Source organism: Dryobates pubescens, chromosome 16 (genome assembly GCF_014839835.1).
Source record: "Dryobates pubescens isolate bDryPub1 chromosome 16, bDryPub1.pri, whole genome shotgun sequence".
In the NCBI taxonomy this organism is placed as follows: Eukaryota; Metazoa; Chordata; class Aves; order Piciformes; family Picidae; genus Dryobates; species Dryobates pubescens.
The window spans coordinates 17337677-17358333 of NC_071627.1; the positions used below are offsets into that span (position 1 = coordinate 17337677).

General features: G+C 44.1%; 1 protein-coding gene across 2 annotated transcripts in view; it reads left to right on the forward strand.

The window, feature by feature from the left end:
- The window catches only part of NSG2 (neuronal vesicle trafficking associated 2), a 36724-nt gene continuing 16067 nt past the window's right edge, over positions 1 to 20657 (forward strand). Inside the window, exons 1-3 of one of the 2 annotated variants that reach the window (XM_054168461.1) lie at positions 1 to 201; positions 748 to 898; positions 14201 to 14320. In XM_054168461.1, the coding sequence (XP_054024436.1) occupies positions 770 to 898; positions 14201 to 14320 (249 nt within the window). In that variant the 5' untranslated portion in view covers positions 1 to 201; positions 748 to 769. Of the gene's footprint in view, positions 202 to 496; positions 516 to 747; positions 899 to 14200; positions 14321 to 20657 lie in introns of those variants that run through there. The other variant, XM_054168462.1, reaches the window with a different exon arrangement.

The window sequence follows — 20657 nt, forward strand, 5'->3', positions numbered from 1 at the left end:
CGCCCGCCCTCAGTCGCGCTTGCGGAGCCGCAGCCGAGCGCAGGGCGCAGCGCTGTCCCTTCAGCACCGCTCCCGTGCGCCTTACCGCGCTTCCCAACTAACGAAACCTTTCCCCCGCCTCGCCTCCACCGCCCCCGCCCCCCCATCCCCCCAAGCCGCAGCGCCCGGCCCGAGCCGCCGCCAGTGACCGCGTGGTTTGCAGTAAGTAAGAGCTGGGAGGTGGCGGGAGGGCCGCGGGAGGGGGAGTCCTGCAGCGCCCCCTCCCCAGCATCACCCTTTGCGGCGCGACCCCCATCCTCGACACCCCCGGGAGAGGTGGGGGGAGGGACCCCCCGATCCCCTAGGGTGGGAGGTTTGCGAATGAAAGTCACCGTACCCTCACCAGGGCTGCAAAAAATTTGTGAGGTGTGGATATCAAAAGCATCCCTGGGGGCAGTGGGAGATGCGCCCTGTCCCTGAGCGTTTGCGGTTGTTGGGGGTGACACTCCCAGTCGGTAACGCCGTTTGTGCTGTCGGTGCGTTGGGAGCAGCTGTGCTCACGGGAGGGGTTTCGGGGGGATATTTGTGAGCTGTCTGCGTAAGGTCTGAAACGCGCGTGTGAAGGCAAGGAGTGGGGTGCCTGTGTGTGTAGGGGGCGGCTAGAAACCCGGGTGCGAAAGCCCAGGTAACCGATCCACGGTCAAACCGAACAGGCTGAGGCAGGAGTCCTCTGCTGCCCTTGTGACATTGATCATCTTGCTGGTTTAGGTCTGGAAAACAAGGTCCAAGAATGGTGAAGCTGGGGAGTAATTTGAATGACAAGAACAGCAAACAACCATCCAACGAAGATGGTTTTCAGACGGTTCCTTTGATCACACCATTGGAAGTAAATCACCTGCAGTTCCCGGCTCCGGAAAAGGTAAAGCAAAATGGAATGGGGCTCCTGCACGATTCTGCACACATACATGTCCCTTGGTTTTCTGGTCTCTGGTCTCTTACTGGTCTCTGATAATACGAACTGTAGCATAGTGTTTATTCACTGAATAAAAAGAGATTATCTTTTATAGTGTAGTTACCTGTTTTAACATGGCAGATAAGCACGGACCTGTCCCCCAACTCCTTCCCTCCTCAATAAAGCACCAATATAATTTCATAAATACAACTGGAAAAAAATCTTAATTTTCTTCTCTTGCAAGCAGTGGATAAACAGAGGAGCAATTTACAGTGTGTTCTGATCAGTAAGATTAATTGCCTGTGTTCAGAGTAATGTGATAACTCTTCTAAAATAAGCAGCTATTTTAATTATCTCATTTAAGGTTTCTTTTCTGCTCCATGGCTTTGCAAAGCTTATTTGGGCATTGAGGATGCTGATGTCTCTGGTGAGAGTGGCTGAGTTCCCCCATGCATGGGGTGATGGTGGAGCAATCCTGGGAATCGTTTCCCCAGTTGGCTCCAGCCAGGGGACAGCTTTCTACCCTGCCCACTCAACACTCTCAGAACTGAAGGCAGCACTAAAGTGTCCAGAAATGTGCATAGGCAATGGGCTGTGGTTGGCTTTTTCAGATCCAGTATGTCCTAGGAAATCTCTTTTTTCTGTGTCGATGGATGATGCATCTCAATATAACCTGATGAGGACACAATGAGACTGTAAAAATCTGTATGCCCCCATAGCCCTTACAAAAACAAAGCCTGTCTGCAATGTAGTTCCCAGATGCCACAGAGATGGAGCCAACTCGCCCCAAAGTACAGACAAAACGATTGGACCTCACAGAATAATGGAATAATTGTCAAATTAACACAGATGATTATTGGCCATACATGTTGCTTTTACTCTAGTACAAACTGAGATTTCTCTAAATACATGAGAACACAATGATGTGTGCAGTAAAACCGTCTAGGTAGACTATGTTTATTTTATGATAGAGCTGAGTCAACTGCCTGGACATCCTGGGAACCAGAGCTGTGCCAGACAAAGGAGCTAGTCTCATTCTCCATGTGCCTCCTGGCAATCAGGAGCAATATCACTGCATTCAGGAGAGTTACACTTCCATGAACTGTGAATGAGACAGTACACCAGCCTTATCTATGACTCTGATGAACAAGATTAAGCAAAATAACTCAGACAAAGCAGTATCATAAATGTCTGAAGAGCTCAGAGTAAACTATAGACATCTAAAGTAAGCTCATCTGATGCCATGGCTCATGGAGATGATGCAGTATCACGCAATGTGGAATTTAAATGACTTTATGTATCAGGTGAGACATGGATAACCTGACAAAAATCCTTTCCAGCTAATAAAGTGGTAATGAGTGTTCTCACGACCACCATCTTCCAATTGTCTGTTGGTGAACAAACACTGGAGTGTATTGGTCTGGTGTGATTCCTTGCTGATTTTTCTGTTTAAACATGCCTACATCAATAATTCACGTGTTGTTAGATTACATTACCTTCATTAGCATACATTACTGTCAATGCATCTACTGACATCCATATTTTTGTTTGCTGGAAGTGTGGGATGTATCTTGAGGAGTGCAAAGGATGATTCAGAGCTCGTTAGAGTCAATGGTATTGATTTCTTCAGGCTGTGTTTCAGCTGCTGTGTGCAATAGGCCCGGAGTTAATGTTGACTGGAGATCCCTTCACGAAAAGGAGAGGTTGTTTGTGATAAAAGTCAAATGATGCACAATCTGTTTTCTTTGCTTTTTGTGGAACAGATTCTGTTGGGGCGAGTTCACCCTAGGGCAGGGGGTCTGTTTGAAGACCTGATAATAAGGAGTTGAGCCTCAGGTGAAAAGCTTGGGCAAAGGTTAAGTGATAGGGGGAAATTTCAGCTTTGTACTTACAAAAGCAAAGCTGCTACTGAGTTTAGTCAGACTGTGAGCCTGAGGAAGAGTAGACATGGATTTCAAGTCTTCAATGCATTCTTGTTTGGACTGCCCTTGCAGTCAGGAGGCAGGGTTAAAAAAGATAAAAGTCTAACATCGATTGGACTTTTTGTTCCTGTCAATTTCTAAAACCTGCCAGTAGCTGATATTTAGCTTAGGAGAGGGGAACAGAAGTCAAGGTGCTTTCTGTGCCTCTTGCATGGGATGCTACATAAATGACCAGAGCCAAACCAGCTTTGGTGCTGGGGTCTGTGCGCAACAGCTCAAAAGGGCTTTGCTCGCTGGTTTTCTTACATGCAAACCCATCGTGGCTCCTGTATAAGCACAAGCAGGTGACGATGCCAGCCCTGCCCCCTGCCTGTCCCACCACTGCTGCTGGTCACAGTGCCTTTGCACTGCAACAAAGAGCTACTGTGCCCTGGTGTTTTCCTGTAAGTGAAATCTAGAGGAAAAACGAAAACCCAAAAAACCCAACCTGCTAAATACTTCCCTTTCTGTGCTTCTCTTCATCATCAGGGTGTATTCTTCATTGAGAACTGTGAGCTCTCAACCTGCATTCAGCCTTGAGTCCAGGGCAAGCCAGGGTGCATGAGAATCAGAGCAAGCAGGTTTGCCTGCAGGTGGGGGCTGTGTACTTGCTGTAGCTTCAGTCTGTCTGGTAAAGAGGAATAGTGTAGGCTTTGGTACTAAGCTTTCAAAGAGTGCTCTTTCAAAGGGTTTTCTGTGTCTGGCTTCCCTTTCAGGGAAAGGACACAAAGAATATAAAAATGAGACTTTTGCTCATATGAGGTAATCCCTGAAGCCCATCTCTTTTTCATGTAGTTCCTTGATTATAAGAGATAATGTGTGGGGTGATCAGGGGAAACACTGTGTTAAAGCTATGCATGAACTTATTGACTGTCCTTTTGGGGATGCTTTCCTAACAGGCTCGTTTGTCAAAGTGCTGTAAGCTTAGCCGCTCCTTTTGACTTCCACCTTGATGCTGTTGGAAGAACCCAGGAAGGAATTAATGAGGCTTGGATTTGGCAACCATTTCTAAAATATTGTTGGTCACTGGACTCTTTCTTTCTCCACCAAACGAGGATTTGTGCTCCCAAGGCTCGTGCTATTCCTCCTGCAGCATCAGCATTCTGTTTGTTCTGTCAGCAGTTGTACCACTGCAAGAGGAGAAATGTACCCAGGACAGTCATTTCTCCCCTAGGGTGCTAAGCCTGCTGTGTATGTATGTTTCTTGGCTATCTTCAAGCGTTTCCCCTGCCCCTTGTTCTCTTCCTTGGGTGGCATTTGCAGAAGGCAGAGGCAGATGCTTTTAAATCACTTTCGCATGGCCTTTTTGCTGAAATCCATCTATGTAACAGGGATAATGGAATAATAGCCATCGATGGTGACAAGCCCTTGACCTGGCTTTTTATGTTTCTGAATTTCATTTCTTCCTATTCAAAAAGCAGGGGGGTGGGAAGAAAGCTTTTTTCCCCTTCTTTTTCCTTTTAGGACCAAAGTGGAGAAGGCTAGCTGTTCGCTTGTTTTCCTAGGCTCCGGCTGTAATTGTTCCGTGGCTCTGCAATGCTAATGCTGAAAGGCGTGCAGCTTTTCAGGGCTCACACTGTTTCACTGAAATGTTAAATGAGACCCACAACTGGGGACCCCTCGGTCTCACAGAACCGCTTCACTCTAATCCAGCAGGAAATGCCTCTGTTCTGGCAGGAAAAATCCTAATTTTACATAGCACAAAAGTCCATGGAAGCTATTGTCAGGGCTGAAAAACACATCCGGCATCTCTTTTGTGGCGAGGGCTGCAGAAGGCTTATCGTGTGGTCCATTGTTCTTTATTTTGAATGCGCTTGGAAGCTTGAGAAATAATTTCTCTGGTGACAAATTTCTGCCATCCAACCCGAGAAAGAAAGAAAGAAAGAAGGAGAAAAAGATGTAACTGCTCTCTTGAGATGCTTTCCCCATCCCATGCTCCTGCCTCTTGCCCTCCCTGGCCGCACCCCTGCCCGAGTGACCCAGGCGGTGCGTTTACACAGGTACCAAGAGTTCCTGAAAACCAGGAGGGTCCCTGGTGTTCACATCCCTACTGGTTTAACAGAAAATAATGTTTTGTCCCGGCCAGCTGAGCAGGCATAATTACTGGTACACTGGATGAGTGCTTTTGTACCTGGGGGACTACTTGCAGTTCTCTCCTGAAATACCGGTGTCAGTCTGCCCTCTGCAAAGTGTAGCAGCCCGTGGCAGCTCTGGGCAGCCTGAAGGCACATGCCATCCAGGCACCGTGGAGCTGGTTTCAGGGGGCTGCTACACGTGGTGGGGCCAGAGGCAGCTCAGCCTTCCCTGCTGCTGTCTGGGGTCTCCCACAGTAGCTGGGGGCAGGCAGCTGGTGAGTCTGGTGGGATGGAGCAAATGGCAAAAGGAGAGATGGGGCAGGGCTATGAATTGTGGCAGTTGAGGGAATTGTAGAAGAGAGGAGGAAGATACAAAGGGAAAGAAAGCACAAATGAAAGAGAGGAGGGGAATTAAAGAAAAATAGCACTGCAAATATGAAGGAATGGGCAGACTGTCTTGCTTTCTCTGTCCTTTCTTTCCTCCACTTGGGATGCTCTGCCTAATCCCCACAAACACCAAAGTCTGAGCCTTCCTCTCCTGTGATATTTGTTCCCCGCCTGCACTGTGCAAATCCATTTGTCCTCTAAAAGCGTATTTGAATGTAAACACCGCCTCTGCTCATTAAGCCGTGATAAATATTTGCAGCAGCACACACTCTGGCAGTGCAGGGTTTCTGGGGTAACCTTTTTTATTCTGTTTGCCTATTTTGGACAGCCCTGCTTGAGGTTCTTGGCAGCTCATGCTCCTCTTCTTTGGGTGAGCCGCCTTCTGGCACATTGCACACCTGGGCTTGCAGGCAATGCACTCACAGCAGGGCTGCACTGACTCCCAGTCTGTGCTCCCAGCCTTTGCAGGCACTGGGGCAGCGTTCACCTGCCTGGCTTGCATGCAGATAACGTGTTGCTGCTACAGACCCTCACTACAGTAAACCTCAGGATTTGTGTAGCCTGTGCAGAAATGTCACTCCTTAACTGTGCTGCTCTCAGTGTCTGAATTTGGTGGCTTAAAGCTGGCTTGTGCCTGGTTTTGTGAGCTCCACTGCCTCTCTTAAAGCCAGTTCTGTCTGCACTGCAATTCCTAGAGCTGCATTCTGCAGAAGCAGCAGAAATGGACACAGAAGAGCGTGTTAGTGTATGGATGTTTGGCTAAGCCTGTTGCAATCTGTTCTTATTGCTGCAGGTGTAAGTTATTTCAGCAAGACCACGAGGCAAGACCTACATACCAGTATCATACTGGTCTGCAAAGCTGAGTTCTTGACTAGTGTAAATCAGTGTAGTTTAGATGAAATCAGTGCTGATTTACCCTGCCTAATTTGCCATCTCTAAAGCTGAGTGATTGATTCTTTTGTTTGCTTTGCTATACCCTCTCCTGGCTGAACCTACTGGGATCAGTTTTTGTCACCTCTTCACAGCCGTCTTCAGGTTCCTGATGGTTATGGTCACCCAGGGATTTGTAGGGAGAATTATCTGGGTAGTTTCCAAGCTCCCTTTGTGCTTGCGAGCTGTGGCTTTCCCTTCTCAGCAGCTTTCAGCTCCTAATGCAGCCCTTGCATTCTGTGCTGCCTTGCATCGGTGATGCCAGGGCTGATTACATTTGCTGTCTTTGTCCTTTTGTGATGTTCCTTATGCCTGGAATATCCTCCTGGCATTGATTCAGGAGACCACTTTTTTCCTGCCCCCCTCAGTGAAACTTGTTTCCAGCACAGCACCCATTAGATAAGCTGATACAGCAAGGGGGAAAAAAAAATCTTGTTGCTACTGACTGTGGCTTTCTCCATTGATTGTGGATTTGATCCCAGGGCATCCTCTTCATGAAGCTTACCTTTTTTCCCCTCCTTTTAGTGATTAATATTTCAGGCATTTCTTGTATTCAGATAGTGAATAGAATGTCACAGGGACTACCATTGCATACAACCCAAATGCCAGTTTTAATGCTAATCTCTATTAAGTCTTCCTGCTGAGATGTGTTCATCCTGTAGATTTGGAAGCTTAGCTGCCTCTCCCATGGGGTGGGTCATAGTCATAATTATCTGGGAAAGTTTTTACAGACCTAATTGTCTAAAAATCTGAGAATTTGCAGCATGGTGAGTGCCATATAGCCTGAGATTGCTGATCAACCCAGTCTAACATGTTCTGTTTCTAGAACTAGCCAATGCAAGAGTCAGAAGGAGGTATAGGAGATGCTGCAGTAGGCGTGGAGCTGCTCATGTCTATCAATGGTTCATCCTAAGCATGCAAAGGAGGCGATTGTTCTAAGCCCTGAAACATGATTTTTCCATCTCTTTTCCACTAGTCTTTTACTGCTAAGTATTTTCACTTCAGCTACTGTTGGCAATGTGCACATCTCATTTGCTCTTTGAAGCTGGCTGTGTGTGAGGATTAGAGCTTGTAGGTCACTGGAGAATTTTGTGTGAGAGCAGGTGGTGAATTTTAGCCATGCTTTGGCTTGTAGCACATGAGCATAGAAACGACTCACTAAGAGCAGATTTAGTGCCAAGCCTGGATGTCACCATTTTGCTATCATCAGTAACCTGGACAGCATGCTACAGCTAAGTCTTAAGCTAAGGTCTTTCTCAGCTATTGATGCTCCATTGGGTGATGAAGGCAAAGGAAACCATGCTGCTGGTGCCAGTTTCTGTTACCTGTTCTCTTTCTGTAAGGAATGAAGAAAGGCATGGAAAGGAATGAAGGCAAGAATCTCATTTTCATTTAGAAGTGAGCATGACTAATCCACATGGAAACTGGTGGGGGTGTTACAACCGTTTTGTGGGACTACAGAGTCCAGCTTTGGACTTGGAAGAAGCCTTTCTCCTTGGTAGAAGAAACACACTTTGTTTATCCCTTCTGTCAATCTGACAGCTCTTCTGAGTGAGAGACTCTTCATTATTAATAATGCTGGGAAGTAGTATTTTAAATTTTTATGGCTTGCACTTTGCAGCACCTGAACCACAATATATTACATGCACCGTGGCAGTGAAGTGGGAATTACAGCATGGCTGCATGTCCTTCTCCAAATGAATAATTTAAGATCTTCACAATGCCAGTTATGTTAAATATTATTACTCATTTCTTCAGGGAAAACCACGGAGCTTAAACGCAAATAGAAAATGGCAGTAAATGATGTTAGGTTTAGCCAGCCTGAGTCAAGACTCAGAATTCAGATCAATTCATTTTCTGAAACACTCACTTCATCCCATTGCTGGAAAACCCTTTTGAAGGTTCCATGCTTAATGTGATATTTTTCCATTTGTCACATTTCACGTCTACTCTGCTCCTTCTTCCTCCGAGCAAATGCTTTTAATATAGTCCACTTGGGTGGAAGCTTGCTTTCTTTCTTCTGTCAGCATCCAAAATCTTTAGATTTCCCAGAACTCCCTTACTGTTTACTTTCTCAAGGTTGTCAATGATGGATTTCCTGCTGGGGTAGGCAGACTCTCATCTGCTGTTTCTCACCTCAGCACACCTATAATTTTCCAAAGCGTCACTACAGAGAAGGTGCTTGGTTCTGCATTCATTAAAGCAGAGGAAAGGTTTCCTATTGATTCCAGTGGTGTCACTAGCATTAAGCCTAGAATAATAAGTGCATTTAGGTTTGGGACTCGATAAAAGTGTTGGCAAACAGCATCGTTAGAAAAACCTTGCTTGTGTGGAGCAGCGTGATGGATAGGGCTGCTTGTCACAGCGTGTTTGGGGGTTTAGAACTTTATCAGGTCATTTGTTACATACTGCTGCTGAGCTCTTGCAAAGAAGGTGTTTGAGGGATTGGAATGAGGAGCCAGAGGATGCAAGAAGGAGAATAGAAAGTAATAACCTTTCAAGACACGGAGAGTGTTATTGCATCTGCTAAGTTTGGTTGACTGCAGGCAATTCAGCAGAGAGCTGCCATTTTCCATAGAGTGTCTGACTTCCTACCCACTCCAGCCTTATCCTGCTAGCCCTTAATCCCAAGAATGTTATATTTTTATGGGGAATGTGCTGGAACTACCATTATCACTCAGATAATGAAAAATTGAGGACATACAGTACACTGTAAGCATCAGCAAGCCATGATCTGGTTTCCCAACTCACCCACCGATTGCTGATGTGACTCAACATGTTAGTAAGCATTTTTTTCTTTTCTTTCTTTTTTCCCCCTACTTCCCCATCAGTACTATGAGGATACTGGGCTCATGCTGGTCTGACTTTGAGCAGTCTTGATGAAGAATGCCACAGGAGCCCTAAGCATCAGTATTATTACTGGTTGTGGGAAGGTGTCTGAAGCTAGGTTAAGCTCTGATCTGGTCAAAGCACTCAAATGCACACTTAACTGTAAATATCTCACTAATCCTTCTGATGTTAATAGGACTACTTGCATGCTTAAGTGCTTTGCTGAACGGGAAGTTAATGAGTTCAAAGGCTGAATAAACTTGGTGATGGAAGAAGCTGCAAGGACTGTAGTGTGAATTCCTCTAATTAGAGGTATCTTTTTGCTGGTCTGTGGAAGCCCTTTTCTCTCTTCCTGTAGCCTTACAATAGCTGCAAACTTGATTGAGGAGGTGGCTTTCGAAGAGTTCAGATGTACAATGAAGAAAGTCCCAGGTAATTTATTTGTGTCTCCTTTACTGCATCTGCCATAAACCCCACAGCCTCTCAGCAGTTTCAAGGTGGAAGCTCTCAGGGAAATAGTGTGACAACTTTAAGACCACATCATGGCATCAGGATAATTTACAGGGAGATTCCCTGAGCTAATATTCATCTAGGCTCCAGCCACGATGCAGACTTTACAGCTGGGCTGGACTAAGCTGGCAGGGAGGCTGCTCTGTTTGGTGAACCATCAAAACACACAAAGTGGGGTACAAGACATGAGCTGATGCTGGATCAGGACCTGGCTGACAAAACACAAAAGCTGACAAGTGCCCCAAAAGTTCAAAGGGCATTTTTCCAGCAGTTGCAAATGCTCAGGCAATCTGAAAAGCTGATGGCACTATTTGTGCTTTTTAATATTCATTTGCAGGTGTGCAGGTTGCTTCATGAGATGAATAAAAATAATAACAACCCTAATTGTCTGCCTTAGTATGCTCACAGTTAGACATGGCAACCTGAACCAGCCAGACTTCTCTGTGAGGAGTATGAGTTAAGACAAGCTTTGGGGACCATGCAGGGGGAGGTGAGAGCTAATGAAGCCAGTGCAGAGGATGGCAGAATGATGTTTCTTCAGGGGGGGTGGAAAGGGGGCTAATTATCTTTTTTTGGGAGAATTCAAGAGACTACTCATCCACTGAAGCACTGATTTGGTTGTTTGGATTTATTGTCTGTGCTCAAGAGGTCAGAGAACATCCCAGCTTTGCTGCCAGCTCTGGAAGCTACCCCCTTACAGAGGTTCATTTGCACTGTAACAGCATTGCAGAGAAGGGAACGAGGAGATGGGCATTTCTTTTGCTTCAGTTTGCTTTGAATTGCAACCTACACAAGACCCCAATTTTATACTCCCTCTTGCCAGTTTCAATCAAGAATGAGCCCAGTGAAGTCATCAGAGCGGCAAAACGGACAAGAAGAGGGAATGGGGATTGTTCTGTTTGCTGTAGTTTGTAATAAACACCAGTAGCTCTCCCAGGAAACCTGTCATGGTGTGAGATGGATGTACCTTGTTTGCATTGAAACAGTGGGATCCTGGGCTCTGATGGAACTGCTCTGGGGCAGCTGGTGATAAATGAACACTGATCATTGCACTGACTGTGGAGTCAGTGGGGGTTTTATTACTGTACATCCAACAGCAATTTGGCTAGAACTTCTGGAAGAATTTACTCCTCAGTGACAAAAAGGAAATAAAAGGTGAAAAAAGAGCGATGGCACGGAACAGGAGGGGGAAATCTTCTTTCCCACCCAACCCACATCAGAAGACTGGAAAATGAAAACAGAACAACCAAAGCAGCAGAAAAATCCCAAAATGTTTATAGAAAAATTGCTTTGTGTGATTAATTGTTCTTAATTGTTCCTTTGCTAAATTTGCACTTGGATGAATACTTTGTATTTTAGACCAGTTCTTCTGGGTTTTGACTGGCTCTCCTTTAAGCTTGTTTCAGAGACACAACTGGCATGTGCATGGGAGTCTGTCAGCGTAGCAAATATCTGCAAAAAACTGCCTGTATGGATGGGGGCTGTGTATCTGTGCATTGTCATCTGATAGTGTTCACTCCTCTCTCTGCTTACTGCTAAGGTAGCCCTGGCTGGGATGGCATCACCAGTGCAGGAGGCTCAAGGAGTCTGATGGACACAACTCAGCTTCCAGATGCCTTTGCATGGGTATCCTGAGGGCAGCTTGTTGGATATAGAGGGGATGAGTGCTGCAGCAAAAGTGGGATCCATGCTCAGGCTTATCTATTTAGACTGCAGGGGACTAAGAGGTAGCTCTTTTCTGCTAAATGTGCACCCTGTGCTCTCAGGAAAACCTGCATTTTTGTCTGTACTGCCCCAGTATTGAATGCTACCCTACAGCTTTTCAGTTTTCCCTTTGTCCTTCTTCATTTTATTTCTGTGCTGTTTTAAAGAGGAGACCTTACTGACTGCCCTGTCTTTCTTCTGCTGAGTAATTCCACCAGGTGCCTGACAAAGATACTTCTGAAGAGCAGGTATTTAGCTTTTGCAATGCCAGAGGCATTTATTAAAGATACTTCTTACCTCCTCTACTGAAGTTTTTGATACCTCTGCAAAACACTGACCAGCAGGATGACTGTGGCTCTGTGCATGCACACATTTCACTGCTGGCACAGTCAGCAAATTGTGTTTCAAGTAGCTTCTGATCTAGCTGTGAATTGAGCTTACTTATTTATTCACAGACATGATAGAGATTGCTACTGGACTTGAATCTGATGCCTTGTGAAGGGCTGTGTGGATTTGTTTTCAGTCTTGTGCTGTGTGCCTGTAGGCAGCATAATTCAAACTTTCCAGCAGATAGGATATTGGTTCAATATAACCACAGTTAAAAAAGACCTGTAAGAAAACTTGACATTAGTGTTAAAGAATGGAAGAAAATGAAACTATATCTAGAAACAAATGAAGCTTTTTCTCTTTTTTTTTTCCTCTTTCCTCTTTTTTTCCTCTTATGCTGGGTTTGTGATCTTTAAGACCTAATAGTAGAGTTTATGGAAAGGAGCTGATACGTATTTAAAACCTCTGTCTGTAGCTAAGATTTGTATCAAGCAGGAAGCTTGAATTTGGGAGAATTGGATATTGTGACTGATAGGTTTGAAGAAACCAATTGCAATTTCCGAACAGATGCTGATGAGTGATGTTCTATTTTACTGCAGTGGGGTTACAAAAGCCTAGAAAGAATACTGCAAGGCCAGGGTCCAGCTGCATGGAGGAGTCCTAAGCGCACTTGCCTCCTTTTGAGTGAGAGTATGAGGCTATTGCTTGTTTGTAACTTGGAGCCAGCCTGGGTCAGCGTGTCTTGGCTGGAGAGGAAGCTTTGTTGTATTTGGTGCACACTATGCTGGACTGCATTTCTGAGCATAGTGGGGTTTGATTCAGTAGTATGCTCAGAGAAGGGTTAGGGTTCATCCCAAACCCATTGAATCAAGCTTGTTCCCATGTCATTCCCTGTCATCTCTGTTGTGTCACCAGAAATCCTGAATGCCAAGATGATGCTATAAATGCATTTAGGTGTTTTTTGTCCCCTTTTCTACCCGAGTCCTAGTGTTGGAAATGCTACTGTAATAAGTATTATTGAGAGGGAGTCATCAAAGGATGTAAATATTCATCAGTCTTTAATGATTTGCATTTGAATCCAGAAAATTGGCTTACAACTCTTCACTGATTTTCTCTCACTCTGATTTTCATGTGGCATTAAATGTGGAAGGATTAAATACCTGGGGTTTTCTCTGGTCTAAATGAGACTTTGCTATCTTCATTTGGAAGTAAGTTCTTCATTAGCTGGTAACTCAACCTTGTGCATCACTTAATCTTTTTCAGTCCTCCAAGATGTTTTGTTTCTAACAAAGGGCTTTATGATCACACTTGTCATTCTCATATGCACCAGTCACCTCTCCTGGAGTGTTTAATTTTCACCTTGGCAAGGCTGATAGCTGTGTCATCCTGCAATTTGGAATGGGAGGCCAAAAAGTAGAAGTGTTGGCCCTGGGATCAAAAGCTTCAGTGTTCTTTCTACAATTTGGGTTTAACTTATCCAAACCTTGCAACCCCAAATCATTCTGTGCTTTGTGGACCTTGTGCCTGGGTTGACAATCCTGTGCAGAAGCGCAGAATCTGTGCTGACAACCGCAGCCCCTCTCTCCAGGGATAAGTTCCAACTCTTGACCAGTGCTGAAGAAAGGGCTATGTTGACTTCCCGTGCATTTTCCATCTAGAATAAGACAGTGTGGCTATGCTGGCACGTTCTCACACCACTATTCAGCTGCACAGCTCATGGATGCGTAGTCTTTTAAGTGTATAATGGGATGGATACGCTCACATCTCTGAAGAGCTGTTAGTTTCAGAATACAGTCCTGATGCTCATCCCTCTTGGGAGCACCTGGCTTTGGGTGTTCCCTTCTCTGTGTTTGCAGTGGGTGCATTTTACCCCAAATCTTTAGGGTCACTCTAGATTTCAAATGAATTCAATGTAGAATGACAACGGCAATTTTGGTAATTTGACTGCACCCTTTAAAAAGCCACTTAAGGCTTCTCTGTTGGCATAAGGCACCTCATTTTTTTATAAGATTATTAGGACCTGGATTAATCAGCAAATGCCACTGAGGTCTTCTGGGGAAAACCCAAGAGGTAGTATGACATTAATATTGATAATCTGGAACCTGAATAAGTGAGACGCCAAATTTAAATTGGATTCAGTGGAACTTGTTAGGACAGGACTTGCAACAAGTGAGGCTTCTCTTTAGGATGGGCTATTACTCTGCATATTCTGCCTGATTAATACAATATAAACATTCTATGCCTAGTCCTAAAAGAAAGTGAGTGTCAAATCTTTTGCTATCAGCTATTTTAAGACTCAGATGTGATAAGCTCACTGTCTTGGGTCTGTGTACCTGCCTGCCTATTTATCTGTCTCTCTAAGTTCCTGAGGGCGTGATGAATTTGTGTTTATGTATGATTCTAAGGTATTTGTGTAGGTCCAGGGAATGGTATATGTGGAACAGCTTAGAGGAAAAAACAAAACAAAACACCACCACCCCCCCCCAAAACCCAACCAACAAAAGGATACTGTGTGCAGCAACCTTAAAAATGTTGATATTTTCCAGGTAATTGTGAAAACAAGAACAGAATATCAGCCTGACCAGAAGAACAAAGGAAAACTCAGAGTGCCCAAAATTGCTGAATTCACAGTCAGTTTCACTGATGGTGTAACAGAAAGACTAAAGGTAAGAAATGGTTATTCTGCTGCCTTCTGATGCAAAATGCCATCCATTTGAAAATAACTGAATGAAAGTGACAGTAAAGACATAACAAATTTAGCACTCCACTCATCACTGGGGTCAAAGAGAGGTTTATCTGCATGAGTATAAAGCTGTTTACTGGGGGGGTTTTATGAGGACAGGCATGGAAATACCTTCATAACTAGATCTAAAGTAGGAAATGTTTTCTTTTTCCCAGGAAACAGTTATGTAAATATTCTCCAGCTGAAATTGAAAGTAAAGCGAGTTTGAATCTTTTTTCTTCTCAAATGTTTGTGTTTAAAGGTAATCTAAAAATCAGAGTGAAGATTGACTGAAAAGTGGAGGGGTTTTTGTCTTCCAATCAAAGAATCCCTTTTACAGTTAAAATATTTTATTATAGAATTACATTGTCATAGATCAAACCTCATTTTAAACAAGTATCCAAGCATATCCTGTCCTGTAAGCAGTTTTGGTTCACAGGAACTGGAATTCTCTGATGAAAAATGTTTCCATGAGAAATTTTCAACAAGCTGTACTGAAACATGGAAAGAAACTCATGAATTATTGAATGCCCTCAGTTCCTGTTGACTGCAGCACATTAGAGTGGCTTAGTTCCTCCTAAAATTAGAACTCCAAGCATGTAACTTGCTAGTGTGTTCTCCCTTTTTATTGAGCAGATATGGTGCTTTTCCTAAACCACAGAGCATGAGAGTGGTAAAGATGAGAGATCTGATTTCACATTTCCAAAGTCAGGGGAAATATCTGTGAGCTGAGCAGAAAAGATAGGAGGCACTGCCTAGCTATAGTCCTGATCCTTGAAAAGCTAGAATTAGGTTTGCAATTTTTTTGTGGGAGGTTATCATCCTTGAAAGTCAACAGGAGTACTTGACTCAAGGAACTGAGTGGTCTTTCTTTTGGCCTAGTTGTTCTTCATTTTGCAAGAAACAAAGAAGTTTATTATAATGATTTTCTAGCAATGTTGAAGAAAATGATCCCTTTTCAGATTGTCCAGGAGAAGTTGCTGCCATCTGTAGCATCATAGAATCACAGAAGGCATTGGCTTGGAAAGGACCTTTAAAGATCGTCTAGTCCAACACCCCTGCAGGGACATCCCCAGCTAGATCTGGTTGCCCTGTTAAGCCTGACCTTGAATTCATCCAGCAATGGAGCTTTAGCTCACCTCCCTGGGCAATTTGTTCCAGTGTTCCACCACCCTCATAGGAAAAAAATTCTTCCTAGAGTCCAATCTAAGCTTACCCTTTGCTAGTTTAACACCATTGCCCCATGTCCTGGTGCTGCATGCCCTTGTAGCAGTCTCTCCCCAGATTTCTTGTAGGCTCCCTTCGGGTACTGGAAGGCCACTATAAGATCTCCCTGGAGCCCTCTCTTCTCTGGGCTGCAGAGCCCCAACTCCCTCAGCCTGTCTTCACATGAGAGGTGCTCCAGCCCTTTGATCACTTTTGTGGCCCTCCCCGTCAGGTTCCTGTGCTTCTTGTGTTGAAGTCCCCAGAGCTGGACACAGTACTCAAGGTGAGTTCTCACCAGAGCAGAGTAGAGAGGCAGAACCATCTCACTCAACTTGCTGGCCACACTTCTTTTGACACAGCCCAGGATGCAATTTGCCTTCTGGGCTGCCAGTGCACATTGTTGGCTCATCTCCAGCTTTTTGTCCACCAGTACCCTCAAGTGCTTTTCCACGCTCTTAATCTCACCATCCCCCAGCCTGTATTGATAACGAATGTTGACCTGACCAAGGTGCAGGACCTTGCAATTGGCCTTGTTGAACCTCATGAGATTTTTCCTTTACAAACATCAAGACAGGGCTTGTTCAACTTATTGGAAGGAGACATGCTTAGCTCCTTCTGCAGCACTACAGAATGGCACTGCTGCTGTTGTTTTCAGAGATTTACTAACATCTGTTTCATGGAGACAGTTCTCTTGCTGTCATCCAAGATATTTAAACCCATGATTTAGTCTTAAGAGGTCTGTAAGTAGCATCTTGGTGGTTGTTTTTTTTGGTGGACATCTCATGTTTAGATCTTAGTTACTTACCAGGGGCTTAAATGCTGTTGATTTCAACTGAATTCTTCACTGGTCTTATTGTGTGCACAATATTTGTGTACCACCAATAGTGAGTCACTGTTGTACCACTAGCAAAGAAAGCAGCAAATTAGCCACGGTTAAATTCCCCTGGCAGACTTTTTCCAGTGTGAACAATGGACAAATCAGAACCAGACACAGTGGGCCTGGGAAACAACAGTAAATGTGAAGTCCCCTGAAAGTGTTGTGTTGGCCTCTCCCCTGCAGTAAATGGCATTGTTGATATTGTAAGTAATGGTGCTTCACCAGGTGTTTAAAACTTAACCCCACACACTCTTAAGGTCAGTGTAAAACCAAGTTGTAATCCCATCCAAAGATGTTGTTTAAAAGATTGTTACTTTAAAAAGCAATAAAGAACACCTCATCCTTACATGCTGTGTATGCTGCAGGCCCATTAGTTAGCTCATTCACGCGGACACGTCACCTAGTCCTATGAAGTATCTTATCTTTCCCATTGTTCAAAAGCCCAGCTTGCTGCTGCATTCAGACCCCTCCTTTCCTTGGATTTTTTTTCCTCTCCCCTTCCTGATTTTGGTGCAGTTCTTCTGTTGGTGCCACTGGAGTGGACGGGAGGCCTGCACAGCAGCAGGCACGGGGAGCTGGGGGCTCCAGCGGTGTGCGCAGCCCAGACAGAGGTTTAAAAGCTACCCTCCCCTTTGCTGTGCAGCGGGGATGGCTGTGGGAGCTGTGCCTCTTCCTGTGCAGCCTGGCAGCACGACAGTTTCATTTTTAAGCTATTACCTTTCCCTAAAGTCCATATGATTTCCATTCTCTGCTCGTCACTGTCAACTTATTAATCACTCAGCCTCTCATCTATTACTGGCTAAGACTATAAGCCTCTCCCTGCCTGCTTTTCATAAGGCTTCCATGTCTCGTATTAAGTTTGTAGTATTATTTCCTGACAAAAATGAGCTGAGATAATAGGTAATATTTCATTACCTTTTGTGCTTTTTTTTTTATTGCACCACATTTTTATACCAGTGCATATTTTTAGTGAAGTTATTAAAATGCTGCCCTCTGGTTACGAGCTGGCTCATTATCTGGCACTGATGAAATCATTTTACATTTGTTTGTTGTAAGAGGAAATCATAGTAAATACTTAACTTTTAGAATTAGAATTAGAACTAGAATTAGAATCAGAATTAAGATTAGGCTCAAGGTGAGGAGAAAGTTCTTCACTGAGAGAGTTGTTAGCCATTGGAATGTGCTGCCCAGGGAGGTGGTGGAGTTGCCGTCCCTGGAGGTTTCAAGAGGGGATTGGACCTGGCACTCACTGCCATGGTCTAGTAGGCATGAGGTCTTGGGTGACAGGTTGGACTTGATGATCCTTGAGGTCTTTTCCAACCTTGTTGATTCTATGATTAGAATTAGAATTGGAATTAGAATTAGAATTAACCAGGTTGGAAAAGACCTTTGAGATCATCAAGTCCAACTTATCACCCAACACCATCTAATCAACTCAACCGTAGCACCAAGAGCCCCATCCAGTCTCTTCTTAAACACCTCCAGTGATGGTGACTCCACCACCTCCCTGCTTTATTGGTGGTTTGGCTGCACTTTTAAAAGCTTTTGAAAACAAACAACAACAAAAAAGACAGTGGAATGGAGCAAAACTAGAAATGGGTAGATTCAGATTGGATGTCAGGAAGAAGTTCGTCACCATAAGGGTGTTGAGACACTGGAACAGGTTGCCCATGGAGGTGGTAAAAGCCTCATCCCTGGAAGCTTTTAAAGCCAGGCTGGATGGAGCTCTGAGCAACCTGATGTAATGTGAGGTGTCCCTGCCCATGGCAGGAGAGTTGGAACTAGATGATCCTTGAAGTCCCTTCCAGCCCTGACATTTCCATGATTCTGTGGATATAAATGAGATTGTCATACTTTCTTTTGCTGGCTGGTTGCTTTGTATAGCCTTCCAGTATGTGATGCATGGAACATAACATCCTCAACTTCTTGCTAACACAGTGATTAAAATTAAGGTATTAATCTATACTGGAGCTGGGCTGTGAGTAGCTTTACACTGGCAGAAGCAAGTAAATCATCCCATTGATTTTTGCAAGAGAAATGATGGAGGGAAAGGCCAATAGTCCATCCAAGTGTAGATGGTTCATCAGTTTAGTGCACTCCCAATACATGAGAACTGAATGGCAACTGGATGTGCAGCTGATGTCAGTCTACAGGAGTGCTTGAAACAAAGAGTTTTCATAGGGAGCCATCTTGCTGCTACAGCTCTATTAGTCTGTGCATGAGGAGCAGTGTTTCTCAGCATGAGGTACCTGCATGTTGGGAAAAGGGACAAGTCAGTAAGAAGATGCAAAGAAATAGCCAACAAGTCTTGTCTTATCTGCTACTGGAGAATACAAAGTGAGATGTCTTGTATTTTGGGGTTTTTTCCTCACCCAAATGGTAGAATTATCAATTCAAACAGAAATATGGCAGAGTATTATGAATGAGTGTGTGTGGAGAAATGCTGCTGGACTCTGTATTAATGCTCCTCACCCACTAACAACCTCTCTGGAGGGGTTTTTAACATTTCTGTTTCAGTCTATGAAGTCTTTTTCTTTCCTCTCTGATTCTGGTCACTTGTTATGGGAATGTCCTCAGGGAAGAAGGAAACTCTTCCCAAGTTCTTGTGTTTGGTTGTTGGTTTGGTTTTTTTTTTTCTGAGTCATGTAGCTGCATTATACATAAGAACAGGCCCTCTGGGGGAAATTTTGGGGCCATATGACCATGGCAGTCAAATCCACAGATGCCCTTTATTCTGCCTTTGGGGTATCTTTTATTGAAGAGGCTAATGAATTATTAGGCAACTTTCTCGCATGAGCAAACCACAGCCAGAATTTCAGCTTATGCATGCAGATTTTTCATCCATCCAGAACAGCACAGATCTGAGCTCTTTAATTATCTTAAAGAAGAGACTGTCCCTAGGCAACGGTTCTTATTTCACACTACCTCTTCCAGGAATTTTAGATAGCTTCTGCAACTTGTCACATCTCCTAATAGATGAGATTATGATTCTCTACAGCTCAGCACACAGTGTCCTGGAAGTTTGACCAATTAGGCTTGTTCCTCAGCTGGATGAGTCACCCCCTACATACTTTATAACAAATGTTTAAATAGTTGTGTGTAGATGGGTTACAAGGAGATGATGTTAAAATAGCATTATGGTTCAACCATCCATACATAAAGGAGATTTTCTTTTGTTATGTTACTCCTCCACAGAAGCAGTGACAAAATTTTCTCTTGAGCTGACTGGCAATGATTTGTGGACCTTGCCTTCTCCAGGCTTTGGGAATGTGTCCTTCTAGGAAGTTTTTGAACTGCAAAGGTCTTATCCTGCAGTAACTATATACACCCAAGTTTTCTGTCTGGTCTTTGCATTTTGCCTGCCTTGAAGTCAGTTCATACTACCATGCTTTGCCATCCAGTGATGACACTAAGGTGCATTAGAAAAGGTCTGCAGATGTGAGGACTCTCTGTCATGTTCCTTTATGGGACAAGAGATCTAACACATTTTGTATTAGAGGTAGGGCTTCTTTTTGCCAGTGATACCTATGTTAGAGCTGTTAAGAACAATCTCTCCTGTGTGAGAATCTTAATTCCTCTGAGTTTCTGCCCTTATTTCTATCAATAGCGCCTCTTGCTTTTCAAGCAGATTATCCACTGATTCTATTCTATTCTATTCTATTCTATTCTATTCTATTCTATTCTATTCTATTCTATTCCATTCTATTCCATTCTATTCCATTCCATTCCAATGTCTTGTTGCTTCTGGAGGACAGGGTTTCCCATGACTCCTTTTGTCTTCCAACCAGTCCATATAACACAGAAATCAACCAGAAGCATTTTTAAGGTGAACAGTGGGTTTCTACCCATCTTTTTGACTGTGACAGCTGAAGTTTGTGTTCAAGACATCTGAAGAATAGTTGATTATGGAAATCGTGCTTGATTCAGTTAGATCCAGGGAGTGTAGGTAGATAGACCCATGCTAGACCTGGGTCTCTCCAGATTTTTCTAGCTCCACATAGCACCAGGAAAGTACTGGAGTGGTGTTTCAGCATAGGTTTTCAACGTGGAGTATCAGGGTGGCACAGATTGCTCTCTTTATATGCAAGCTCATGGGCAACCGGTTTGACCTCTGTTATCACTGAATGCCATAGAGCTGTTCATTATTGGCTTTTCAGGGAGACAGTGATTTAATGACTGTTACCTGGGTGATAGTTAC